The sequence below is a fragment of the Monodelphis domestica genome, chromosome 2 (assembly GCF_027887165.1).
Source record: "Monodelphis domestica isolate mMonDom1 chromosome 2, mMonDom1.pri, whole genome shotgun sequence".
NCBI lineage: Eukaryota > Metazoa > Chordata > Mammalia > Didelphimorphia > Didelphidae > Monodelphis > Monodelphis domestica.
In genome coordinates, this window is record NC_077228.1 from 230,498,492 (window position 1) to 230,526,444 (window position 27,953).

At 42.1% G+C, this 27,953-nt stretch overlaps 1 protein-coding gene across 5 annotated transcripts in view; it reads right to left on the reverse strand.

Moving 5' to 3' along the window:
- Positions 1 to 794: 794 nt before the first annotated feature.
- Positions 795 to 27,953, reverse strand: part of ASPSCR1 (ASPSCR1 tether for SLC2A4, UBX domain containing) — a 157,618-nt gene continuing 130,459 nt past the window's right edge. For 3 of the 5 annotated variants that reach the window (XM_056817320.1, XM_056817321.1, XM_056817322.1), the window contains exons 8-16: positions 22,203 to 22,342; positions 21,578 to 21,659; positions 21,173 to 21,239; positions 17,851 to 17,913; positions 17,467 to 17,519; positions 1,847 to 1,898; positions 1,326 to 1,395; positions 1,007 to 1,179; positions 795 to 909 (exon numbers count right to left, since the gene is read on the reverse strand). In XM_056817320.1, the coding sequence (XP_056673298.1) occupies positions 896 to 909; positions 1,007 to 1,179; positions 1,326 to 1,395; positions 1,847 to 1,898; positions 17,467 to 17,519; positions 17,851 to 17,913; positions 21,173 to 21,239; positions 21,578 to 21,659; positions 22,203 to 22,342 (714 nt within the window). In that variant the 3' untranslated portion in view covers positions 795 to 895. The remainder of the gene's footprint in view (positions 910 to 1,006; positions 1,180 to 1,325; positions 1,396 to 1,846; positions 1,899 to 17,466; positions 17,520 to 17,850; positions 17,914 to 21,172; positions 21,240 to 21,577; positions 21,660 to 22,202; positions 22,343 to 27,953) is intronic. The other 2 variants (XR_008916438.1, XR_008916439.1) reach the window with 2 other exon arrangements.

Below are 27,953 nucleotides of genomic sequence, written 5' to 3' on the forward strand. Positions count from 1 at the left end.
TAACCACTACTCCATTTTCTTCTCAGACTTCTGAACCCTGCCATGGTCAGCCTTTCTGTGCCAGAATATGAGGGGTAGCCAGTCCCTATGATCATATGAAAGGTTCTTTTCACTGGAGTTTTATTCTCTTTAGCAGGAAAGTAATTAATGATGTCAATTATGTAAAAAGGGTGAAAGAAAATCTAGGGCCAGAAGGTAAAGCCAATCCTGGCTATATTATTAAGGATACTCATGTTTCTTAAATGAGAACAGAGCTCCTGTGATAGGCTGCATTCCCAATTATAGGAAGCCCTGCTGAGGCTGTGACTTGCCCAAAGTTTGCAAACCATCTAAGAGAGAAATGGTACTGGTCCTGGGATTTCACTGGTGTCGGAGCCTTTCAGGTGGATGAAGAAGTAACCTCTGCCATGGCAGGTCAGCACCATCTGCAATTTACAGTCCTAGAGGATTACAGGGCTCTGAAAGGGGAAGTGAATTGCCTGGGGTGTCAAACTTCTTAGGTCAGGAGTTCAATTCTCTAGCCATGAGGCCTCTCCGGAAAGAGATGGATAGTATATTTATTACCCCCTAGATGAGGAAACAGGCTTAGAAAGGTCATAAGAGTATTTGAGCTGGAGATGTAAACCTAGGTTCAAATGGAATTTCACGTGGAATTGTGTGTAAAACTCTGTTGGAATTAATTTCTATCAATTGGTCCAGGAAACCAGAATCCTAAGAGACAAGATGAATCTGGGCTCCTGTTCAACAGATATTGTGGGCCACACTCTTGACAGTAAGAAATGAAGACACTGGGATTATCAGGAGGAGCACACCAATTCTTTATTCCCACCGCAGGTGGGGGGTGGGTAGGAGTAGCAGGGGTAGAGGAGGAGCGCCCTCCTTTTGTGATAGGCTCTCACCTCTTTCCAGCTATAACAGAAACAAAGGAGCAGGGAGTTAGTGGTAACCCAGAGGCCCTATCAGTTCCTCCCTCCCCCTCCAGAGAGCTAACTCCCACCATGGGTACCTGGTAGTTTCAGCCACTTGGGCACTTTGCCTAGATTCCTCCTCACAGGCTGAGCAGTCGCTGCAACTGGTTCTGAGGGTCCTACTGCCACTTCAGTTGATTCTTCAAGTTCAGGAAGCTCAGATTCGAGGGGTGGCAAAAGAGTTGGTGTTGGTGAGGTCCTAGACATACACCTGAGCAGGCAACCAAATACAAAGGGTAAAGAGTAGGCCTTGAGGTCAAGGATTTGACTTAAAAAGAATCAGTGTTCCCCTCCCCCTCAAATAGGACCTGCTTGGTTCCTGAACCCTCACCTCCCTCTCCAATTCCCACAACTCACCTGGCCACCAGCACATCAGCAGAAGACGGAGAGATGGTGTTCTCCAGCAGCTGGGGCTCCAGGTAGAGATCTGTGCAAAACCCCGAGTCCCACCCTCAGGTGGACTGAAGGAAGAGTGAGACCCAGAGCTGTCCCCAGCCTTTAGCTCCAGACAACTTTCTCCCATGGCTCCCCTGGCTGTCCTTAAGGACAGTGTGACCAATGGTGATGTCCTATTCCCTGCACCATGGGGAAACAGAACCCCAGGAAGGTGGGACATGCTGGAGCCGTGGGGTCTGCCTGTCTCCTATGACCTAAATGAAGGGTGCACAGTAGCTCTCAAGTTCTGCCAATATGTGCTAAACCCACCTAGTGTAAGCCCCTGAAAATATCTATTTCCTTTTCTTCAAGAAATTTTGTTCCTCCCCACTCAAAGGTCTTTGCTAAGGGATTTCTGAATAGTTCTGGGGTGAAATTGGGGTGGGAGGTCGGTTCCTGGAACTCGTCTGTTAGCACAGCAGAACTGAGGGCTTCTCACTCACCTGCTGGTTCTTCAGACCCAAAGTGAACAAGGGCAGCAGGAAAGAGGTTAGCCTGCAGGGAGGGGCAGAGGAGTCAGACCAGGCAAGGATGAGGGTGGGGGATGTGGGAAGCCACGGTTTTCCTATGGAATGCTATGGAGTTTGCATCAGGAAAATGAATGGCTGGGAGTGAAAAAAACATACTCTGCTCAAAATCTGTGGTGTTCCTCAGCATTTGTTTTCTGTGCTGAGGCTGCCTCCTCTCTACTAGTAAGCAAACTTACTATTTCAGCCCCAGCACTATAAGGGGGAAGGATGAACCTCCTTAGTACCCATCCCCCAGCACATGATCTTCAAGAGTATTTTTCTTGCCAGATATAAGCTGGAAAATAAAGTCCTTATAGGGAGTAAGTGTTGGAATTTTTTAATAACCTCTTCCTCCTTCCCAATTACTGAGGTGAATAATTAATATTCTGAAGGGAGATAACTAAGCACAGCATCTCCTAGCTCAAAGTCCTTTAGTTCAAAGCCCAGCCTTTAGCTCTTCATTTCCCTGCTGCCGCCACTAAAACTTCCCCGTCAATCATGCTCTGGGCACACACATCAAAGCTGCATGTGGGAATGGCCCTAAGGGGTCAGAGAAAATTCATGGCAGGGTCTATGAGTGAATCCAGGAGACAGAGCTAGGAGCAAAGGTGGGAGGAGGGGAGGAGAAAGGAGGAGAACTTAGAAGGGTGACTGGGTAGGAAAAGGAAACCTCACCAAGTGCTGAGAGTGCTGAGATGATCTGCTACTGACAAAGAACAAATTGCAAGTGACAGATTCCCATGGATAGTCACCAAACCTAAGAAGGGGCTACAGCTGAAAGAGGGTTTAGCTACTTCCTCAATCCCTCTCCTACTGCCTCATGTTCTCCTATTTCCTTCCATGCTCCCCCACCCATTGGCACTTGGGCCTCTGCCACTTCATTAGTAGGTATTCAGTTCTTTTGAATGATTTGTGGAGAGTACAAGATCAGGACTAAAATCCCTCCAGATCCTTTTATTCCAGTCAATGAATTTCCAGGGCCCATCCAAGGTATCCCTGGGCAAGTTGGATAAGGGACAGTCCCTGAGTGGAGCAGGGAAAGCCCTCTTTCTCCAATCCCTGTGGGCACTTTGTTCTCCCTCTGTTCTCCCTCAGTCACACTGAAGTTTGGCAACTGGCTCTAGGGTAACAGAAGAATCATGGGTGAATGGCTAAATATGGCATTTTGCATTCTACAAAGTAGAAAGCTATGCTCTACAGTAAGACTCATTTCTTTTGGGATTCAACCTATGGGTTAATGTATACAATGCTTCCTTAGTGTTAAATCACTAGGACACTGAGAGAATAGATTCTGTTCCCTTCCTCGCTTGCCAAACTAGATTTGATGAATATAGATCATCAATCTTGAAAAGAGGGTAAAAAGGGCTAGGGAAAGGGTTAACATCTTTCATGCCTCAGGTTTCTACTCCCAGGCCCACAGAGGGAGTGTTGCCACCACCCAATGCCCAATATAGGCAGGCCCTAAAGAAATGCAGCCTTGGTCCTAGCAGTTGGAATCTTAGTCAGCTGTTAACTACTTAGGCTAGACTCAAAGGCCTCCACAATCTGGTACCACCTTAACTTTCCAGCTTTAAATCAAAGCATGACTCCACAGATTCCATTCTGGCCAAATTACATTATTTGACATGCTGTGTGCTGTCTCATCTCTCTTCATACCCTTGCCTGTGCTGCTCTCTATATGCCTGGAATGGCTCAAATGTCACTTCTATAAAGCCTCCCAGCCAATAACCACCCTTTAACAAAGCTTTTACACTTCACAAAGCACTTGGTTTGAACCTCCCTTCTACAGTATTACTAATGTCTCTTATTTGAAAGGCTGCTGTTGTGTCTGGGCTTTAGCCTGTCCATTAGATAGTTGGCATCTCTACAGCTTTCTATCCTGCCTAGCACCTAATGAACATTAAATTTAGAGAGAAGCTGTGCCTGGAATACAGAAGTACTTACCTGTGGGGGTAAAATCTCCTCCTGTTGGCAGTAGAGCTGCACTTTGGATACCCAAAGTGAGAGGAGTTTTCCTCTCTGGTAAGCAACAGTCTCAGTGGTTACAAAACGGATATCAGATTGCCATCTCCAGCTGAGGGAAGTGTTTCCTGGAATCAGCTAAGGGAAGGGTCCCCCTTCTGAAAAGCTCTGTCTTAAGCCAATTGGCTTCTTTAAGCATGAGAGAGGTGAGCATGATAGACTGTCCAAGGAGAGTATGCTGTAGTTTCCCAGACACTTTATGGCCATGATCAAGAAGACTGTAAAGTATCCTGAGGGCAAGAACCATGTCCTTCCCTATTTCTATTTCCTAGTATAGGATTTTGCACAAGATAACTAAAAAAATTTTAAATCCTTACTTTCTGTCCCAGTAACGACTAACACAGAAGAGCAAGGACTAGGCAAACAGGATTAAGTGACTTGCCCAGGGTCACACAACTAGGAAGTGTCTGAGGCCAGTCCTCCAGATTCCAGATATAGCACTCTACTCATTGAGCTACCTAGCTGCCCTTCACTAACTAAATCTTTATGAAGGATGAGCTAGCCTTGCCCAGAGTTGCCTAGACTTGTGGCAGGGAGGGGTAGCATGTTTTTCTAGTGAGGAAACAGAGTACTGAACCTGTAGAAGGTAGTCCTCTAGGTCCTGTTCTGGGCTTTAAATGACTTGTATGTACTCCTAAGTATTCTCAGTAAAATCACCTATTCTTTATCCTGTTTATATCAACTTTATTAAACTATAAGTTCTCAAAATGGAAGGAATCACACCTGATTAGCCAAAATATATATAATATCTGGTCATGTGTTGAGTAAAAGAAAGTACAGGAAACTAATAAAAGGCAATTCTAGCTTTTTCCTGTTCCTTTCCTAATACTGCTCTTGAATCAAGAGACCAAAGACTTCCCTTAAAGAAAGAGCAAAGAAGTGCAGTCTGTAATGAAGAGGCCCTTGAAGAGATCACTGCCACTGCCACTGCCACTCTACCCCTCCACCCTTAGTTGTCTGAGCCACAGATACCATAAACAACCTGCCCTGGCCTGTCCTGGCCCTTCCTCTAATTCCTGCTCTAAGTCTGCCTCTTTCATTGACTCTTCTCTACACCCGCCCTCCCCAAATTAGAATTTCCCTCCCACCTTCAAATGTCTCCCTCATAACCTATGACTCCTAAACTTGAGGCACTTTCAACAGGGAATGGGAGCAGAAGAGGAGAGACCAATGACCAATTTATTATCAATAGAGTCGAAGTTTTAAGGTCAGAGTGGTTTTTTAATCAGCTGTCCATGGTGGTAATGTGCAGCTGCTAGGACAGAAACATTCTTTCCATTAGAGGCTGTGAGCAGCTTTAAAGTGCCAACAGTCTGTTGGAGAAGGGGGGGGGGGGAGGGAACATTAAAAGATTAATAAGAAAATGAGGGCTTCAAAGACATAGGCACATGAATGCTGAAATCTAGGCTACCACCCTGCTTACACAAAAAGGAGCAAGAGGCACCCTTTGAAAATCCAATTGTGAAGGCCCAGGATTTGAGAGCAGCCTGGGGTGCAAAGCTCTGAGGCAGCCTGTCTAACCGTTCAGAAAGAACAAAACATCTAAGACTTTGAAGCAGAAGGAGAAATCTGAGCTGGTGAGAGCAGAGTTTCGAAGCTTTAATGGCCCAAATGTCATAGAAACTGTGCCCATACCCTGTCTGTGATTTTGCTTTGGTACTTTTGAGCCACTGTTCCGAAGCCTTTCCTCCCTCTTGACTTTCCTTCTTTCAAAAACAAAGACAAAACTTACCTTCTAATACTAAGCATTGATTCTAAGGCAGAAAAGTGGTAAGGGCTAGACCATTGTTTTTAAGTAACTTGTCCAGAGTCACATAACTAGGAAGTGCCTGAGGCTAAATTTGAAACCAGGTCCTGGTTTCAAAGGAAGGAATGAAGAAACTGAAGCCTAGAGAAGTTCCATAGGTAGTGAGTAGTAGAGCCTAGGTTCAATCCCAGGCCCTTGGACTCAAAAATCCAGTGTTTATTGACCACAGACCAGCTGCCTACTGCAGGCAACCTCTACAAGAGTTCAAGAGCCATTTTCATCTGGTAACCCTGTAGACTCTCAGGGACATTGGGGGAAAGGGGAGGGGGTCAATACTCAATTACCTGCTTCCCCTCCTCAGAGTCAGTTGCCAAGAGATGAGCTTGGAGAGTCTTGTCTGCTCATCCCTTGGAATTCAAAGGGATGTGTTTCCTTTTAAGTTGTTCTCAGAACTTGACAGAATTCCAAGTCTTGGGAATAGGCCTGCTTTCTCATGGCCCCTTATATCTCTAGCCTTGGTGTAGAATCTGGTTATCATTAAGGTGGCACCAAGCCAGGGAATGGAAGCCCAATGCCCCAAATTGTAATTTAACTGGGGGAAATGGAAAAAGGTCAAAGAACAGTGGGGACAAAGTGAGAAGAGCACCAATTGGCCAGCTTGGTATAGAGGCAGAAAAGAAAAAATTCTGAACCTGGATCTCTGTTCTGCACTACCTTAAAACTGTTACTCCAAGAAAGTTACTTAAACCTCAGCTTTCTCATCTGTAAAATGGGGAGAATATCTGGAATACCAGATTCCAGGGTGTTTGTGAGAATAAAATGAGAATGTATTCAACAAACCTTAAAGCATTTAAAAAATTTCAGTAATTATTGTTGCCAAGGTATGGCAACAGAGCAGATGACCAATTGTTCCCATTTAATCTCTAAGGATCTGGCCAGGGTCATGAATTGGTTTTTTCCAACTTTGTTTTCCTACTCTGGGAGGATGGGGGGGGGGGAGTGTCACAGCTCTCTTGAGCCATCCACAGACACATTGTGAGTGTGAATGCCAAGGACATACTTCTATTTCCTGACTCTTTGCAGAGGTGATCTGCCAATAAACTTGCCTACAAAGGTGGATACATAAAGCTGGTAGAATTTTTCTTTAACCTCTATAACCCTCCTCAATGCTAAGGACATGTTACAATATGACATTTTATGAACTCTTCTCTCAGATTCGTGCAAGGTGGCAATAAAAAAATAAAAAGGTGAATGGTAGATAAAAGCTATGATTTCCCCTACCATTCCTAGGCCTAATTAGGCCTCAATTTTTCCCATCTATAAAATGGGATAGAATAAGGCCTCACATACTAAAAAAGACTGGTTATCTTTTCCTTCCTTTAAATTTATCTAGTTCTGTTGAGGTCACCACATTCTTCCAACCTTCATAAATGAACAATCCTTAAGTTAACATTGACACTTGTTCTTCCTTCCATTCCCCCTTCCCACCAATGTTAAAGTCAGTAAATTGCCTAGGTGTGGGCATTCTACCTCTACAATCTCTTCTAAACCCACCCCCTTCTTTTCACTTACCTGGCTAGGTCAGGCCTTCATCACCTTTCAACTACTACTATAGCCTTCTTGAGATTTCCTTGCCTCAAATTTCTCCCTACTCCCACCCATCCACCATTTAGATGCAAATCAATATTCCATATAAAAATGGTATTACAAAACATTAAGAAATAACATTAGGAGGGGGCAGCTGGGTAGCTCAGTGGATTGACAGGCCCAGAGATAGGAGGTCCGGGGTTCAAATCTGACCTCAGACATTTCCTAGCTATGTGACCCTGGGCAAGTCACTTAACCCCCACTGCCTAGCCCTTACCACTCTTCTGCCTTAGAACCAATACCCAATATTGATTCTAAGATGGAAGGTAAGGTTTTAAAAAAAAAGAAATAACATTAGGATGGTGTCCTGGCTTAAACTACTTGGATTCCCTGGAATCAAAGACCTAATGAGTCAATTAGTTTCAGGAAGGGAACTTAATTCTCTAGACATGATCATTATAATATTGTTTACTATGAGCAAACATTGGGAAGATCTTTTTATTTATACAACTAAGAGAGGTATCCCTTTGTTAATCCTGGAGAAGAATAAAAGAGAAAATAGCTGAAGAGAAAGTAAAGTGCATAGCTTGATTTGGGGAAGATATTCTCTTCAAAAGTGCATCAGCACTAAAATTTCTATTGTTCTATTTAGTAAATCAAAAAAACCCTAAACTTAGTTTTACTCTGCTGTGAAATTTCATTTATATTGTATTTTAAGGCTTACAAAGCATCTTACATGCGTAATTTTATTTGTTCTTCCTAACTCTGTGAAATAGGTGTTACTATCCCCATTTTACAGATAAGGTAACTGAAGTTGAGAGAATTTAAGTCCTTTAATTCATCACTCTATCCAGGTGCTCATAAAGCCTAAGTTGGAATCTGCTTGGTTCAGAGAAGGTATCTGATTAGGAGGGAGAACTGTGCCTATCTGATCTTCTCTTTAAGCAGAAATGTTTGTGTATTAATTAGTTGTCTCTGACAGATTTTGGCTTAAACTGCAGAATATAGATTGTTTTGTTCCACAGAGAGTAAGTAATGTACAATTAGGCTATTAAGGCAGGTTGAGGCTAAGTTGTGAAAGGTTTTAAAAGTCAAATGGAGGATAAAGTAAACATAGCATAAGAACCATTACCAAAGGCTCTAGCTAACTTACTCATTAAATGTTAGGTCTGCAGTCCTTAGATAGCTCCCCCTTTATCACTTCACCTCCCCTCTAAAAGCAGGACAGAATTTCCCAGCTACTTAGCAACTATTCCACCATTTTACCAACCATTCCCTACCTGACCAGTCCTCAACTGGGGTTCCAGCTTCTGCTGGAAAGCTTTGATTGTGATGCCTGACGATGTCCTGGAGCAAGTGCTCTGGAGGCTCAGAACCACAGATTGTTTACAGTTGAATTTTTAAAAACGTGATCTTTTTTACTTTTCACACAAAACCCAAATAAACCTCCATGTCTCATGTCCCTTTTACCAGATCCCAATGTATTTACAAAGAGCTTCTTTCCTTTAGGTCCAGGATAATAATTCACATTTACACAGCACCGTAAAGTTTACAAAACACTTTCCTTGCAACTAGACAGGCAATGTAAGTATCCCCATTTTACAGATGAAGAAAGTGAAGCTCAGAAAGGTATTGCAGAATCTCAGAGTTGAAAAGTTAAATAACTTTCCTAGGGTCACACAACTAATTAAGTTAAATTCATACCACAGTGATGGAGTTGGGACTGGAACCTAGGGATCATGACTTTTAATGCAGTGTAAACTGGGAAGTGGGGTAGGAAAGGGGAGAGAAGGGACACACCTATTTTTAAAGTCACACACACATAGTCAAAAGAGTCAGGATCTCTATGAAATACAGGTGGCAAATAAGATTATGTAAGAATGGAAGGCTAAATCAAGGAAAAAAGGTTACATGCCCCAAAGGCTCTTCACAAAACTTTTGTTCAAGAGGTCCAAAATTTAAGCTTAAATCATATACAAGATCCAACAAAATTCTACTATTTGCAGGGGATAAAAACACCACTAAGAAAGCTAAGGGACAGGGTCTTATTTCAGATCAGGAGTCTTACTGGAACATAAAAGAGTAAGCAAATTAATGTATTTTGGGACTGGGAAAATAGTTCCCATGAATGTAATGGAGAATTTAATTTCTCCCAGTTAGCATTTTGACTCAGCAGATCTCTTGGATTCCTTTTTTTTTTTTTAATAACCCATACCTTTCTGATCAAGGACACATGTAAAACCCAGTGGAATTACTCAGCTGGCTAAAGGAAGAGATGGGGGAGGGGAGGGCAGGAAAGAATATGATTCTCATAACCAAGGAATAATGTTCTAAATTGACTAAATAAAAATTTCTAAATAAATCAATAAATAAAAATAAAAAAATAAATCAAATTTAAAATGCTAAAAATAAATAAACAATCCTTGCCTTCCATCTTAGAATCAATAGTGTGCATTGGTTCTAAGGCAGAAGAGTGGTAAGGGCTAGGCTAGGGGGTTAAGTGACTTGTCTCTGGGATTCTTCTAAAATGTTTCTGATACTCAGGAGATTATTACTGTTTTTTCACAGGACACTGGGGAAATCAATCAACAAGAATTTATTAAGCTCTTATTATGTATCAGGCCTTGTACTGAGAGCTAATGATACAAAGTAAAAGCAAAGAGTTCCTGATTTGACAGGCATTTCCACTCCAACAGGAGGATATCACACACACACACACGCACGCACGCACGCACGCACGCACGCACGCACGCACGCACGCACGCACGCACGCTGTGTAAGATACATACAGAATAGATGAAAGGTAGCTTTGGAGCACAGGTTCCATGAACTGTTTCTGTTTTGTTTTAAATTTTGGTAACTATTTGATAACTACAAGCTGGTTTTCTTTGTATCTATGTATTTTATTTTATGCATTTAAAAACATTATGAGAAGAACTTGCCCAGGCTGCTGGAGGGAATCCTAATGTGATAAAGATTAAGAATTCCTTCTTTAGAGGGAATGATACTAGCAGTGAGAGGGTGCCAGAAAAGGCCTTCTGCAGAAGGTGGTCTTTGGTCTGGATCTTGACGAAACTCAGGGATTCTAGGAAGTGCAAGTGAGGAGGGAGAGGCACCAAGATGGGAAATATCAAGTTCAAGGAATATCAAGTAGGTTGCTATTACTGGACCCTGGATTTCATGGAGGGGAGTAATACAAGCTACAATTCTGGGAAATCACTTTGGTGTTTTGTAGAGGAAGAACTGGAGAGTGGAGAGATTTGGGTTTAGGAAAAAAGATCAAGTATTCTATTTTGGGCATATTAAGTTTGAGATACCTAGCAAACATTTAATTTGAAGAATCCAATAGACTGCAAATGATAGACTAGAGGTCAAGGGAGATAGAGTCCAGAGTTGAATATCTAGACCTGGAAGAGATAACTGTACTCCTACATCTCCCATGGATGCTCTATTGAGAATCTACCTAACTTGCTGGAACCAAACTTCCTCTCAGTTTTTTTTTTTACATTTCATATTTAACAGGGTAAATGAGATCACTTGTGCAGAGAGAAAAGGGTTCAGGACAAGAAGCAGGAAGCACCCACAGTTGAGTGTCATGATATAGATGAAGATATAGCAAACATGCCTGAGAAGGAGCAATCATCCAAGCCCCAAATTTTCTTTTCAAGAAAATCATTTTCCACTTCCTTTCCCAATGGCCTCTCCTAGCAAAGTCTCCAAAGAATTAAATCACACACAATGGGCAAATATTCCCAAGGCCTTTCCAAATCACCTTAAAGAATTAAAGAAAGATGGAGACCCAAGGAGAGAAAGGACAATCCTCTGGATGGTATTAAGAGTTCCTCTTAAACAATCCCATTTTCCCCATAAGCAAGAACTCTCTATAAACGATCAGGTATCTCTCAATTGTATATATCTGGATTCATTACATATATATATTTTTAAACCCTTACCTTCAATCTAAGAATCAATACTGGGTATTGGTTCTAAGGCAGAAGAGTGGTAAGGGCTAGGCAATGGGGGTTAAGTGACTTGCCCAGGGTCACACAGCTAGGAAGTGTCTGAGGTCACATTTGAACCCAGGCCCTCCCATCTCTAGGCCTCACCCTCAATTCATTGTTACCCAGATGCCCACATTACATATAATTTTTAACAATCCAGGATGAAACTTCACTCACCTAGAAGGGTCCTGGACTACCAATTACCTAGTAGTATATATTCAGATAATCTAAATTGATTTTGTAGATTTCATTCAGTTCAATTATATGTAAAGAATTCAGTAACTATACTAAATTCCATTTCCTCAACTAAAAGTCTGTCTGCTACCATTTTGTTTCAAGATATCTGAATGAACCACAAATCAAATTTAAACCATGTTCCAAAATTCTGGGAGAAATCAATTTCCTTTAAAGATTTTGTGGGAAAAGGCTTTAAAAGAATGCATATATCCTTTGATCCAGCAATACCACTACTGAGTTTGTACCCCAAAGAGATAATAATGAAAAATGTTTGTACAAAAATATTCATAGCTGCAGTTCTTTGTGGTGGCAAAAAATGACCAAGGGGGTGTCCCTTGGTCAGGGAATGGTTGAACAAATTGTGGTATCTGATGGTGATGAAATACTATTGTGCTGTAAGAAGTGATAAACTGGAAGATTTCTAGATGAACTAGAAAAACCTCTAAGAGCTGATGCAGAGTGAAATGAGCAGAACCAATGGACTTTACTACTAGTAGTAATCCAAAAATCTAGGACATTCCTTAGGGACTTATGAGAAAGAATGCTATCTACATTGAGAGAAAGAACTATGGGAGCAGAAACACAAAAGAAAAACTTGTGACTTATCACTTGTTTATATGAGTATATGATTTGCGGTTTCGGCTTTAAAGATTGTTCTATGGTAAAAATGAATAATGTGGAAATAGGTATCAAATGATAACATTTATACAACCCAGTGAAATTGCTTGTGGGCTCTGGAAAGGCAAAGGGAAAAGGGGAGGGAAAGAAAGTGAATCATGTAAACATGAAAAAATATTTTTAAAAAATATAAATATAAATAAATAAAAAGTCTTTGTGGGAAAGATAAATTTGAACTCTATGGTGGTCAAGTTGAAACAGAGCCTTTGCTTCATCCTATCACTTTATTTAAGGCAAACAGAACTAGAAAAATATGTGAAGAGAAATTATTTCATGGAACCAATTCCTAAGTACAATAACAATGATTTTTCAGGTTATCCCTAAAACCAAACTACTCCATTAGCAAGAATAAGAAGAGAGTTTGGAATAATTCAAGAAAGAACAGAAACCTCAGCTGACAGCTTTGTCTAGAACAGGCCTGGCTGATATGGTTGGCATCTACACTAGGATTTACAAGCTCAGGGAATGACAGTGACATTAAGAAAAGCTGGCAGCTGTTTTTGTGAAGACCTTTCCCTTCCCCTTACTCCTGGGTTGACTATTACAATTCACTCTTTCCTCTGGAGCTGGGCCAGCAGGGTCTAGGGAGGCAACTGCCAGATGACAAATGACCCCTGCCTTCCTGCTAGCCCAGGTGGCTGATCCCAGCTTCCCAGGGTGCCAGGTTTGTCCAAGGATTTCCAAGTGCACTCAGTCCCTAGCTGGGAACACAACTTCTTTCTTTGGCTCTTAGTAGACAACAAATATCTGAGGAAAGCAGCAAGGCAGACAGTAGGGAAGCTATTGGGATAAAGCAATGAATAGCCCAAATAAGAGTCTGGTCTCACAGATGACGGCTCACTTTCTATTCACTAGATTCTGGGCCAACATCTCTTATAGCTCTTAGCTCTCAACAAGTTCCTTTTGCTCTTTTAATTGTAAAAGGAGCCAGAGAAATCATACATATACTCTGTGGAAACAGGAAACTCCCTCAAGGCATGTGAAAGAAGAGGCAAAATTAATTAGTGTTAGGAAAGTGCTTTGAGATCCATGGATAAAAGACTCCTGAACTACTCACAGTGTTATTATCATTACATTGGACATCAAAGCCTGGTTCTTTAGGGTTTCATGAATTCCACCTGACCTCAAGAGATGTAAAAAAAGGAGAAAAAATAAAAGAAAACACACACAATGGATTTCAAACTGACACTTTAGTCTAGATGCAATGGATTGTACACATAAACCATTCAAAATCTAACTGATCCCAAGTCTATGGGTTTCCAGTTGAGCCTTCCATAAAGTGATGCCTGACTCTAAAAACCCAGAAGCAAAGCAAAAAGGAGGGACCACCAAGAAGGCTTTAGAAATTGGAACTACACCTCTGTGTTCTGTCTTCCTTCACCAGATACTTCTTAGCTATGTGATCCAGGCCAAGTCAATTAATCACCACTGGCCAATCCTTAGTGCTCTAAGACAGAAGGTAAGGGTTAAAAAAAAAATTATCCTCTGGCTAAAGAGATAGGGATGTAGATGAATAAGTGGCTCTGTTACAAGCAAGAAAAGATTGACCCTAATTCACAATTATATTGGTATGACAACTCAGAAACCTTCTTCCACTCCCCTCTTCTACATATTCTTTAACCAAAAATCCATAGCTTCCTTTAGTGACCTTCAGAATTACCTCATCTAGCTCTCTGCATGCTGATCTGTATCTCACGTGTCTTAGAGTCACCTGAAGAGGAAATTGTGGACAAAAATTCCTAAAGATCATCAAAGGATAGATCTCTCAGAAACACCTTCATTCATTCTAAAGACAAATAATCTGGGCCAGGAAGTTCCCACTGACAGCTAATTTAATTTTCTCTTGTTCCAGTTTAGGCTTATACCTTTTGTTTGTTTCTTATTTTTTTTTTTAGCATAAGATATTTACTGAGTGTCTATACTATGCTCAGCACTATACTAGGCTTCAATGGAGACTGGAGCTAGAAACAGAACTCTTCTGGGCGTAAGAATCAGCAGAGTACATTCTTACTGCTAGTATCTAGAAAGAAGTTCTAGATCCTAGCTTCCAATTGAGTGACCTTGAAGTCTCCACTGAGATACTTTTTCTGTTCAGATGAAAGGTAAGGAGGCTGGAGCAGCCTTAGAAATCTGCTCATTTGTAGACTTTTGATAAACCTTAACAATGCTGCCTGAGCTGAGACAAAGGACAAAGGGGAAAAGCCTCTATCAGCAGTTCAAAGCAGATTTCAAGAATAGGAAGAAATCAAAAGCCTCCATAGTGAGCACAGGCAAGAAAGTAAAGCTTTAACTGTGACTGAGGAGGGAAAGAGTCAGAGAGGCCTGCAGCAGGGAAGTAGGGCTAAGCTGGTAGTCACCAAAAGGGAGAGAAGGGCTGGCTGCAGGATAAAGGAATGGTGGGGGCACATCAAAACCAGTACTTCTCTGGAGGCATTCCTCTTTTATTGTAACTGTGGGATGCAATAGTATTGGATATGGAGAGAGGAAAAGGGAAACCTCACACTACCCCATTACAAGCCTAAATGAGATACTGACCATTGTACCCTCCAATAGCTATCCTTTTGCCCTCAGCTCTAGCATAATCCAGTGATGAGATCATGGGGCTGGGATCCAGAGGGTTGGGAGGGAACCTGTCCCCCCCATGCAAGGCCTTGGTTTCCCTTCCTAGAGGAAAAGTATCCTCAAGACAAAGACTGAATTGAAAGAAACACTGAATGCCTTGGAGAACAGTATCAATGCCCTATTAGGGATAACAACTATTTTGGAAGTCAAGTGCCATATGAGAGTATGCATGGGTGGAGGAGGTAAGAGATGACTTGTGTGTGCCTAGACTGTGTCAGCACCTTAGGTGTCTCTAGTTCCAGGGAAAAGGTTAAAAGACAAAGAATATATGTGTTCACATGTATAGTTGGGGGAGGTGAGGATTGCTATAAACTTCCCTGTCATCCACCCACCTTCTCCATTCCTCCTGATGATAGCCTGTCCCTCCCTGCAGAAAACTCTGTAACACTCCAAATCTTATAACTCAAACACCAACAAGTCCTGGCTTCCCCCAAGGTAACTGTCACTTTCCTGGAGCACTCAACAACCCCCCTCTCAAACAGAACCAGTCATCATGGGGGGAGATCAGCCAACAACAACAGACTTGCCAGGGACATGAAAGCCCCCTCGGCTTTTCCTTGCCTGCTGCTCACCAGGAGGAGAAAAGCCTCTCTTCAGTCACTGCCAGCACTCTGATCTCTGGCAGGAAGGAACACCACTCCCGGTAGAAGTGGTGCCGGGTCTGGCTGGCCCCTTCTGCTGACTGGGGGCAAAGCTGACAGATGAAAGGAGATAGCTGCTGGTAGTAGGGAGCAAAGTGTCACCTGGAATCAGGCTTTTCCAGGTGGGATGGGGTGAAGTCAGTGCCCCATGTACTCCACAAGTCTGGGGCCTCCTAATTGGAAGCATATGAATTATGGGGCCCAGAATCAGAGCCTATACTCTACAATGATGCATATTCCAAATTAAATGTTTATCAACAAGCTAACTGTCCAAGGGTAGGAGTTAGGGAGAGGAAGAGATACATACTCATAAAGTCCAGGGGAAGAGAGGAGAATTGATATGGGCCAAAGGGTAGATATGAAAGTTTCCTGATCTATACAAAGAGGCCTAATTTATGAGCACATAAGGAAGGAAGGAAAGAAATGTAATAAAACAAGTTTTAAAGGACTAACGAGGAGCAGCTGGGTGGCTCAGTGGATTGAGAGTCAGGACCAGAGATGGGAGTTCCTAGGTTCAAATATGGCCTCAGACACTTCCTAGCCATGTGAACCTGGGCAAATCACTTAACCCCCATTGCCTAGTGCTTACCACATTTCTGCCTTAGAACCAATACCCAGTATTGATTCTAAGATGGAAGGTAAGGGTTTAAAAAAAAGAGAGAGAAAGAGAGCTAGTGTAGGCTCTCCCCTACTATAGATCATTTTCATTCATCCCCTTTCCATGAAATATCTTGATTCTATTTCTTATTCTTCAGTTTTATCATTTTTCCTTTCCCTTCCTATTCAGGGTAGTGCCCTTCTTCCTATAATGGTAGTGACAAAGGAAAGAAGGCAGGAGCCTCCCCATTCATAAGCCACCCCTGCTTCCAATTTGGATACCTCATTTTTCAAAGGCCCATAAAGCCATTGTCTGTCATTTGAAAGGAGCTAATAGATTCTATTAATTAAAATATCTTAAATAGTTTTGAAGAGGAAACTATTAAGGCAGCTCCCTGGGGGAAGAGACTAGGAAACTTCTGGTAGGTAAAGGATGATGGGGGTGGGGTGGTGTGGGGGGTGGGAGGGAAGCAAAGGTGTTAGAAACATTCCTCTCTAGCTCAGGTTGCCAGCTTCCAATAGGATTAATATGGCCAATTGCTCTTTACTCTCAGGGGTCTATAAGAGACCACAGTTATGGGGAGAAAGGAATGGAAATGGCAATATTAATTAGTAATAACTACTAAACATTCCTGACAGGGGTAAGCAAGGGTACTTTGTGCAGCCCTAATCTCCCTGGGAGAAGGGCTGAGGGCAAAACCTACTCTATCCAAGTAGACCTAGGGATAGCCACAGGGAGGGACAGCAGAGGGGCCAGTGCCTCCAGAACCAGCTAACTAGTAGCCAAACAAGAGAATCCCAATGCAAGGTATTCAATGTTAGGGGAGAGCTGAGTCCCATAAGGTAAGGCAAATGAAGTAAATATCAACCCAAGGAAAACCTAGGATCAATTTTCTGGCTCTGTTCAGGAACATCAGTTTGCCCCAGCTCCTGGGACTAGACAATAGCTCCAAGCTCATCCCCTTCATTAGGGCCGGGAAGTGGAGGCAAGAAGTGGAGGATTTTAGAAAGCTCCATTCTAAACAACTTCAGAATGGGTCCAATCCCTTCTTAATTCAATCTGCCTCTAAAAGGCGTTATTATATGCTTGGCAAACAAGTTGCCATTAACATCCTTTCCAAGTACTTGGGGCCTCAACCTGCAGCAGACCTCCCTAAGAGCAACTGTAGCCCAATGTCCAGGCTCCTATGAGAAACCAAAGGCTAGGGTCTGTACCCAGAAGGAAGAGGCAGCAGGACATGAAACTGGCCTCATTAATACAACAGGAGAGCCAAACCAATAGGCTGTGACAACAATGGCTGGATCTGATACCTTCCCCAAAGCACACAAGGTACATTTTAATTTAGCTAGGATCCTATTTGGCACACCTTGGAACAGAGCCCACTGTCAACCATCACCAACAGTATGGAACAGCCTTAGTACCTGGAAGAGGGTCAGCGTGTTGTCACTCAGGATGGTTTTTGGAGGGGCAAGGACTGTGGAGAGAAAAATCTAGTTAGGTTAAGAATAATCTTTCCCCTAACCCTTCTACATCCCAAAGAAAAAAAAATCCTAGATACAGAAGCAAAAATTGACCCAAACTATCAAGTGGCAGCATCCTATTCTGTGTGTGGAAAAAGGAAGAGATACATTCAGAATAAAGCCCTGGTTTAGAAATCACTCAATCATACAAACTGTAATCCTTGCCTTCAGGCAGCAGAATATTTGAAAAGAAAAATTATTACTTGATGCAGCTTCCCCACCATTATCTCAGAAACTGATAGGGCTCCAAGAAAAGGGAGAAAGGGAAATAAAGAAATAACTTACACAGGTAAAAGGACAATTCGGGATTTCCCAGGTGACTTCTCACAAAGTCTTGCAAATCTCCTACTGTAGGACAAGATGAAAAAGAGGAAGATACATCAGTATTTTAGCAGGACAGAGTCTAGACTCTATGACTTATCTACAAAGAACCAGAAAAACATTTTAAGATCTGGGCTCCTTGACCCCCCTCATTTCCCTTTAAAATGGGATTTAGGAAGTCCGGAGGGGCCCATGACTCTGGGCTAGGAGACACCCCCCCCCCAACCTTCTGGACTTTCAATCTGAGCAGTTCCAATCCCTTCTGAGTCTAAGGTGGCAATGATATTTTCATTCTCTGTATTTAATTCAAGCATCAGCAGTGAGAAATTGAACCCTATTCATTCACACAATCTAAGTGTACTCATCCTTGTTGGAGTACAGGGAAGCAGGTCAGGAAAGCAGCTTGTTAAGCAGCAGGGATTCCCTTATAACCAAAATGTCAAGGACTCTTATCTGCTGAGGTGGGACACTATGAGCTATAAGATAATACCAAATTGTAGCTTCAGTACAAGCATAAAGGGTCTTTCTTTCTCTGTCTTGTTTGCAATGTAGAAGTCCTAACTGAACTCTTTATCTGCAATCTTTTCTATTTCCCTTCTCCTTCTGCTGCCATTATTCTAACTATAAATTCAATCTGCAAAACTGACCTGTCTGGATCTCTATCCTTAAAATAAGAGTGTGATTAAGGGTTGTGCTTCTCAATTGCTTAGATTCAGAAGTACCCCAGATAATAGTGTGATTTTTAAATTTCCTCCATCTTGCTTGGTCTAGCACCCAAGAATGTGCACACCCACACTACATGGGCATGTGCTAGCTAATGACAAATCAGAAACAACTAACTGCCTCCCTAGGCTGTCCTAAGCCAAGCTTGAGCTACCATTGGCACATGTGAGATGCAGGAAGTGAGGGAGAGAACAGCCTCTGGGGTTCTTGTCACTTCCTGTGGAAAGGGCTAGATGCCAGTTCCATCCTGGAGCTCGGGCTGGGAGGAGGCCCGCAGACAGCTTTCCTTCAGATCGGTCATGTGAGTGATAAGGACTTTCTCTGCCTTGGCTCTACAAGGTCTTAAGCTCCCGCGAGGCTCAGTCTGAGCCAGAGTGGTTGAGTTAACCTATTTTCTTCTCTCCCTCTAATAATTTCTTTCTCCTGTTATAATTAGATTATCAAAAACTCCATTCTGACTTGAGTGTTTCATTTAGGATTTTTATAAGTAAAATCCTTGGCGACCTATAATTAATATATTCAATTTTTAAAACCCTAAATTTGAATCTAACAGTTGGAAGGTTAAACTAGACAAGAATGTTGGGGAAAAAAAGCATCACTATACCCTATCTGTACAATCCTTGCCCATCCTTGAAAACATCCCCATCTCTCTCCTTCTTTCACTCAATTTCTGACAATGAATTGACTTGTCTCCTTCAACACAACTCCTATTACAAGTGACCTCAATCCCCAAACCTTCTTCAGAATGTTGCAACCTCAATTAACATATTTTCTCTTTTACCTCATCTCCTCTTCCTTCATCTGTCTTTCTCTCCTATCTCTTTCTCACTCTGTATCTCCTCTGCCTTTCAAACACACAGCATTAACAAATCTTTACTAGGCCCTACCATCCTCTATATCTCTCCTCTTTCACCCAAATGTCTAGAAAAAGCTGTCTACCTTTTCTACTATCACTAACTTCTCAACTCTTTGCAATCTGGCTTCCAACTTCATCATTCAACTGAAACTGCTCTTGCCAAAGTTACCAATAATCTCTTGATTGCCAATTCTAAGTTTCTTTTCTCAATTCTCATTTTTCTCAACCTATTTGTTGCACCATCTTCTCCTTCCTTCATATACTTTCTTCTCTGGATTTTCATGCTATTTCCTTCTCCTGGTTTTCCTCCTTCCTAGCTGCTCCTTCTTGGTGTGCTTTTGCTGGCTCATCCACATTTTACCACTTAAGTGTGGGTGTTTCCCAAGAGTGTGTCCTGGTTCCTCTTCTCGCTATACTTTCTTGATGACTTCATCAACTCACATGAATTTAATTATTATCTCTATGAAGACAACTTACAGATCTACACAGCCAGTCCTAATCTCTCCCCAGAGTTTCAGGTCCTCATCACTAACTCTATTGGATATTTCAAAATGCATGTTCCAGAGAAATCTCAAACTCAACATGTTCCAAATTAAACTAATCTTTTCTTCCAAATAGACCACTCTTCTTCTAGTCTCCTAGGTTTATAACTCTAGTGTTATACTCATCCACTATTTTGTACCCCAAATACTCAATCAGTTGTCAGAACTTGGTATTTCTATATCTAAGCCATCTCCCACATCCAACAAATGCTATTTACTCCTATTCACATAGCAACCACTTTGGTTCAGGCCGTCATCCCTTTTCATTTGGATTATTCCAATGTTCTCCTAATTGGGTTAGCTCCAATTTATCTCTGCAGCCTTAGTGTTTATTACTTCCCTTCCTGCACTCTGAAAATAAGCCAAAGTGACCTTTTTTTCTATTTCTGACATTAAGTCCTCCATTATCTGTATCTGTGCTTTTCCCATGCTTGGAATTAACTCCCTGCACAGCTCTGCCTCAAAAAGTTTTCTCTTCCTTCAAGACCCAGCTCAAGCATCAACTTTTATATGACATCAGACCTGCTTGATTCTTTCTAATGCCCTTCCTCCTATATCACCTTATGTTTCTTTTCCTTATCTTCCAGAGAGCTAATCTGATCCATTTTGTTGCCATTATTCTTTGAATTTTGCGCATGTCTGTTATCTTCTGTTTGGGGTATTTACAGGCTTTAGCTGCCACTGATAGAACTGTAGTTGCAGCCACAATCTGAGACACAGGGGTTGGGACAAGGGGGTAGGTAGCCTTGGGTTTCAATCCACCTTTCAAATAGCCCACTCCTACCCCAACTTCTTGCCTGTGTCCAAACACCTGGGCAATGTAGAAGATATTTAGGATACAGAGAAGTGACTGGAAGAAAAAATCTACTTGAGATAGTTCAGGCTTTACTATTGGCTGTAAAAGAAGCTATGGGTTGAGTCAATCCATCTTTCCTCAAAAAAACAAGGCATCTGGACCATCCATGGCCTTCACTCTTATTCTTCTCATTGAGGCTGGACCCTTGAGTACCTATTCCATTAGCTCTACTGTTCAAGTAGTCCTTTTTTTATCAGGGCACACTTGAGAGATTACTATAGTTTGAGGAAATTAAGGGATTGAAGGGAGAGATCCCACAAACCCTAATAGTAATACTAAGGGGTTCAGTAGCTTAAGGCATAGTCCTACCTGTTTCATTTGGGCGAAAGAAGCCTTGTAGGATGTATCGGTCAGGGAACATTATTCTCAGTGCAATCTAGGTCAAAAGAGATAGCCCACCCCCCAAAACAGCAAGCTCAGGTTATCATGAACAAAAGTAACCAGTTAACAGTGGAAACTCTAAAACCCAGTCCCCTAGAAGAATAATCCCTCAGCTCAGTCTCCTAATACTCCTAAACTCTGTTCCTGAGGAGGCAGAGAACAAGGCAACAAAGACAGCAGAAGCCACCATTTCCTACTAGCAGTAGCCTCATCCCTCCATGGTCTTTTTGCACACTGTATCATAGATTCACCCAACTAGATCCTTGCAGGGTCCCCATCCCATTAGTCCTGGGGAGGGTTGGCTGAATTCCCCAAAGGCCCAACCTCATATACCTTTGGATAGCGCTCTAATTTTTCTTTCATCTGAGCTTCTCGAAAAGATTTGGTCACCAGTGGTGCTTCTTCTAGGCGTTTCCTGTGATAGGGGTAAAACAGAGAGTATACAGGAGGTAGAAAGCAGGAAAAAAGGATTTAGGTTTCAATCTTCCCATAAAGAGCTCTCAAGTTAGAGCTGGGGTTCATCATTTTCCCTGACCTGATAAATCTTACTCCTATTCATTAAGAAGTTCTAGTTATCTGTGGAAAAAGCCAGAATGCTCTGTGAAGCATATTCACCTTAAGGTCTGGATTTTCCCTAGATTCTGTGTGTCATGTCCTTATCCCCAGCCAGACCCTGGACATACTAATAGGTTTCACTAACAGCAGACATCAGGTTTTTATATCAATGTAGCTCAATGTCCTTTTTTAGTACAGTTAGAAGAAAGGAGGCCCTTTCTGGCAGAGAGAGGGGCTTCACCTGGAAAAATATTCTTGTACATATGCCTCTTCCCCATCTCCTTATAGCCTTGGGAAGTAGGAGCCGAGACCCTTCTGGAAAAACAGAATAGATGTAGCAGGATATAAAACTGAAGGATAAGGGAAAAGAAGGCAGATGGAAAATGGAAAACCAAAGACTCACCGTTCACTTTTCAATTGAGCCAAGCGTCTCCTCACATCATCCACAGTGATCTCAAAGAATTCATCAGGAATCTCTGCTGGCCAGGCCTGGAACAGATCCTCCAGATCTGGGTGGCATACAACTGTTTCTCGCTCCACAGGCTATAGATTAAGAAGAGAAGTATATAGCTCAAGCACAGTTTTGGAGAACCTAAATCTAAGAATCTTCAATTGTTCATCTCAGCTTAGGAGAAGGCAATGTTGCAAAAAAAAAAAAAGCTGCATCCATGTAAGCTAGAAGGGAGGAAAAATAGTATAGGGGACTACTATAATCTATCCTTTTGCTGACCATCTCCGTAGTGATATATAGATGAAATTAGGAGACTTCTCAGGCTAGAGCTGTTGCTGGCACTGAATCACTATGTGGCTTACACCCCTATGTGCTGAACAGGAGCTGCTCACTTCAACCAGGTCAAGAGAGAAGATGCTGATTGGCCTCTCCTGAGGCACATGAAATCCCAATCTCTTTTTTTTTTTTCAGTACCCCACTTCTGATTTAATAGGCACACCAAAGCTGTGTTGAGCATTCAGGAAGAGGCAAACAGTCTCCTGGGAAGCAGACCAATATGTCATTCTTGTCATATCTCTTGGAGGTCTTGATCTCTCAATAGCTAGAGCAAGAAAGAATTAGCAAAATTTCTGTTTATGTAGGTCAGATGGCCCTTTAAATCTTTACTCTAGTTTATGCCTGGCTCTTGGTACTTGTGGCTGGGATGATCTGTCTTCACTTCATAGTAAAGTGCTATGAGGGGGTGGGAGAAGTTGTACCTAACTCACTCTGTGCACAAATACTCAACCACTGTCTACTTTGGCAGGGGTCTACAGAGTTCAAAAGACTACTTGTCACCAACTTCCAGAGTCATGCCCCTCACAAAGAGGTATCAGGTTGAACAATCCCAGGAAATAGGATGCCCCAGACCCATCCATATCAGGGTCTCCAATGAGGGCTGGGAGGAGCAGAAGCCAAATTAGAGCTTTGGCAAAAACCAGGGCACTGGTGAACTGACTGCTCCCTCAGACATCCACCAGCCTGGCCCACCCTGCCCTCCCCTTCATGAGGCCCCTTCCCTTTGCCCACCCTGGGGACACAGGAAGGGAGAGAGAGTCACTCCTGACTGTCAGCAAAGACAACACAAATTACAAGGCACAGCCAGCTCCATTTGTGGTCCAACTGAGTAATTTCAGAAAGTTAAACCAGTGAGGTCGTGTGGGTGGGACACCTCGGTGGCTTTGAGAGAGCCCAGTGGAGCCGGGCCTAACTAAAGGGTGAAGGAGCTGATTGTAGCTTTCCTCAGACCCAGAGGAGGCGTACCATCTGCCAATCTTTCCGCTAACAAAACAGCCAGACTCCTTTCTATTTGCCTGCTTTGGCTGCCAGAGGAGAGACAGGTGACCCAAAATGGAGAGTAGTGAGAAGAACAAAGAAGGATAAAGGGAAGAGACCCATTTTTCTCAGGAGAGGTTTGCTTCAAAGAGGGGTTTTAGTGCTAGCCCATAGTAGGCCTTTAGTACCCAAAACTCTGCAAGGACAGAGAAAATGAAACTTGTCCTTGCTATGTACTTTTTAGTTCCCAGAACCTCTTTCTTGCCTCCAACAAGGCCTGTGCTGTTTGTTTTCAACTGCTCTGGAATGAGACTCACACATGCCTAGCTTGCTTTCCTGACAACTTGGGAGGAAAAAGGTGATTTGGAGAACCATATTTTCTTATAATAGCACCTTCATATATAAACTCACACATTGGAATGTCTTCTAGCCCTTCTCTTTTAGAGTTGATGCTCTCCCCAGCCTCAAGTCCTCATTGGACTGTTTTTCCCAGTCCCTCACTGTTAGCAATGGATTTCCAGGCTTGCGTAAGAGGAAATAAATGGACACCTCCCACTTCCTAAGGTTTTGAAGAAGGGGCAGCTCCTTGTCATCCAACTGTTCTAGTTCATTTCCAGACCATCTACACTTCTCTCACAAAGTCAACAATCCAAAAAAGAGAGTTGGTAAAAAACAAAGCCCACAGCCTCCATTGCTCAACTTAGGGCCTCTGTCTGACATAATTTTTGTGACTATCTGGCTATGTGTACATGTGCTCCTAACCCCCAACATACATTCTCTCCAGACTCTGGATACCTTCTCTAAGTACTTCTCACCTGGCCAGATCTGCAAATAGCCAACCAATAAGAATTTTTTCTTTTTTAAAACCCGTACCTTCTATCTTTGACTCAATACAAAGTATCAGTTCCAAGGCAGAAGAGTGGTAAGGGCAAGACAATTAGGGTTAAGTGACTCGTCCAGAGTCACACAGCTAGGAAGTGTCAGGCTAAATTTGAACCCAGGATCTCTAATCTCCAGGCTTGGCTCTCTAGTCATAAAGCCATCTACCTGCCCCACAACAAGAATTTTTGAAGTACCTACTATGTACCCAGCAATATGTGACACATGATCAATTATAGCCCAAGAAACCATTTCTTTTTTTCAGAGTTGCTCCGGCCCCTGTCACCTTAGCAGATCTGGCTAACAAGAGCTGACAAAAGCCCAGATAAAGATGATTCTTAGGTTGCTAACCAAGGCCCCTGGGGTCTCTAAAACTAACCTTTCCAAAGCCACAGCTGACTTCCCAGCCATTGTGGGCAACCAGTGTTAGAGTTTTTCATAACAGAATGCTAGGCGCCAGGCTGCCCCCCATGGCCACAGAGCCCACATTCCTAAAAGGCCAGAGTCAGCTTCTGTTCTTAGGAGAGGATAGGAGAAGAGAGACATTGCTCCCTAGGCCTGAGGCCTGCCTCTCTACCCACAGAGACGGCCCATGTGGAAAAGGTCTGAGAGGCTGGGCCCAGTTAAGGAACAGCAAGGGCCAAACTGGTACGTGGCAGGTTGGAATTTTGAACTCTTTTCAGGTCCTTTCCCCATAGGAAATCAAAAGGCCTGACTGATGACCTCTAACAGCCTTGAGGATTTAAAGGGAAGACATTATCATATGAACTTTTAAACATCTCTAGTTTAAGCCATATATCCAAGTTAAAGGATAGTATAATGGATAGAGATTGTCTTGCAATTTGGAAGAGATGGGTTCATTTCTGCCATATGCTTTCTGGGAATTCTGGGCAATCCACCCATAGGGTCCTTTCAGAGTCAAAGAGTAGGTGCTATTCAATAATGGTAAAGGAAGTTCCTCACTGGGAGCTCCCTTAACTGATGACATCACAAGTCAGATAAAAAACAAAATACACAAGCAACTGAATGATAATTCTATCACTGGGGACACCTCAGCAGAAAAAACAAGGCTTTATTTAACATTTGGAACTAAACCATAGGACAAAAAAGGGTAGGAAAGAAGGCAACAGAGTTTAAATTTGAAATGTAAATGAAGGCACTCAGCCTTTCTCTTTTTCCCTAAGCACCCTATAAGTTATGCATTCTCACTTTATTTTTATTTTATTTTTCATTTAATTAATTAATTTAGAATATTTTTTCCATGGTTACATGATTTCCCTCTCCTCCTGGAGCCAATGAGCAATTCCACTGGGTTTTACATGTATCATTGTTTAAAACCTATTTCCATATTATTACAATTTGCTATAGAGTGATTATTTAAAGTCAATATCCCCAATCATATCCCCATCAAACCATGTGATCAATCATATGCTTTTCTTCTGCATTTCTACTCCCACAGTTCTTTCTCTGGATGTGGATAGCGTTCTTTCTCATAGGTCCCTCAGAATTGTCCTGGATCATTGCATTGCTGCTAGTATAGAAGTCCATTCCGTTCGATTGTGCCACAGTATATTAGTCTCTCTGTACAACATTCTCCTGGTTCTGCTCTTTTCACTCTGGAGGTTGTTCCAGTTCACATGAAATTCCTCCAGTTCATCATTCCTTTTAGCACAATAGTATCTCATCACCATCAGATACCACAATTTGTTCAGCCATTCCCCAATCAATGAACACCCCCTCATTTTCCAGTTTTTTTTTTGCCACCACAAAGAATGTGGCTATGAATATTTTTTAATATGCATTTTCCCCTATTATCTCATTGGGGTACAAACCCAGTATATACTTTAACTTTAACTGCCAAAGGGCTCAGACCTGCTGAGGCAACTAGAGTGAACATGCCTGACTTTTCCAGCAGAAACAAGAAAGTAACCTTGGGGTATAGTGGAGATACCAGGAAGCAAGACCTAGATGGTTCAAATTCTACCTATTTCATTTGCTGGCTATTTGATTTTAGGCAAGTCACTTATTTTCTTTGAATCTCAGTTTCTTCATTTGTAAAATGAGAGGGCTGGACTAGATGACATGCCTTCTGGCTTTACAACTATGCTAATATAATCCTTTGAACACAGAGAAGAAGTTTGCCAGTAGCAACTTGAGTCTTCATGCAGAAGGTGTCAACTGAGCCGGCTTTTTTTTTTTTAAATACTTACCTTATGTCTTAGAACCAATACTAAGGCAGAAGAGTGGTAAGGGTCCCAATGCAGGTTAAGTGACTTGCCCAGGGTCACACAGCTAGGAAGTGTCTGAGGTAAAAAATGAACCTAGGACCTCCCATCTCCAAGCCTAGCTCTGTCCATTGAGCCACCTAGCTGCCCCCGAGCTGAGTCTTAAAGGAAACCAGGGATTCCAAGAAGTAGAGTTGAGGAAGGACAGCTTTCTAGGCATATCAGACAGTCAAGGTTGATGTAGTACTATTCTATGTGAGGAATACCAAGAAGATTAGCATGGATGAACTATAAATGAATAGAGGGGAGTATCATGGAATAAGGCTTGAAAGGTAGAATGGGGCCCAGAGGTAATAGGGAACTTCTACAGAGTTGTGTTGTTTGTTTGTTTGAGTTAAAGGAATGACATCAGACCTATGTTTTAGGAAAATCATTTTAGCAATTGTGTGGAGTATGGGTTAGAGTGGGGAAGAGACTGAGGTAGGGAGATAAATCAGGAAACTTTTACATATAAATCTAGTAGTTTGTACTAGTTTAGTGGCTATGAGTAGAGAGAAAGATAAATTCTTTTTTGTAAAGGTATGTAAAATAAATGTCCAAATAATCAATTATATTCATCTGATTAAACTCATCAACCAGTTGGTGGTATGCCTTAAAACTTCTACAAATTTGTGATCTTTTAGACACATGAATAATGCCTTCTTATCCCATGTGATCTTGTCCATATTCTCCTATAAAGCTTCCATTAGGGAGTGACCTAACATGCCTTCCTTCCTCTAAGTCTTTATATTTCATGGTTAACAGTGTAATTATCTTTCAATTATGAGTATAATGTAGTTCAATTTCATGTAAATTTACACAACAATGATTAATGGTGTCATGCATTGCCCTTTCTGGGGCAAGTGGTAGAATTGAGACAGAAAAGAGAATTTACTTGCTCCAAGGCAGAAGAGTGGTAAGGGCTAGGCAATGGGGGTCAAGTGACTTGCCCAGGGTCACACAGCTGAGAAGTGTCTAAGGCCAAATTTGAACCTAGGACCTCCCATCTCTAGGCCTGGCTCTCAATCCACTGAGCAACCCAGCTGCCCCAGTATTGTTCTTTTTAAATGTGATTTTAAATCTATTTAAAAAAAATTACAGATGAATCTTTTTTCCTTTTAAAACAAGGGTTCTTAATAAAAGGTCTGTGAATTTATTTTAAAAATATTTTTATAACTGTATTTTAAGTGCTTAGCACAGTAACTTCACAAGGAAGGTGCTTAATATGTTTATTGGCCACTTGACA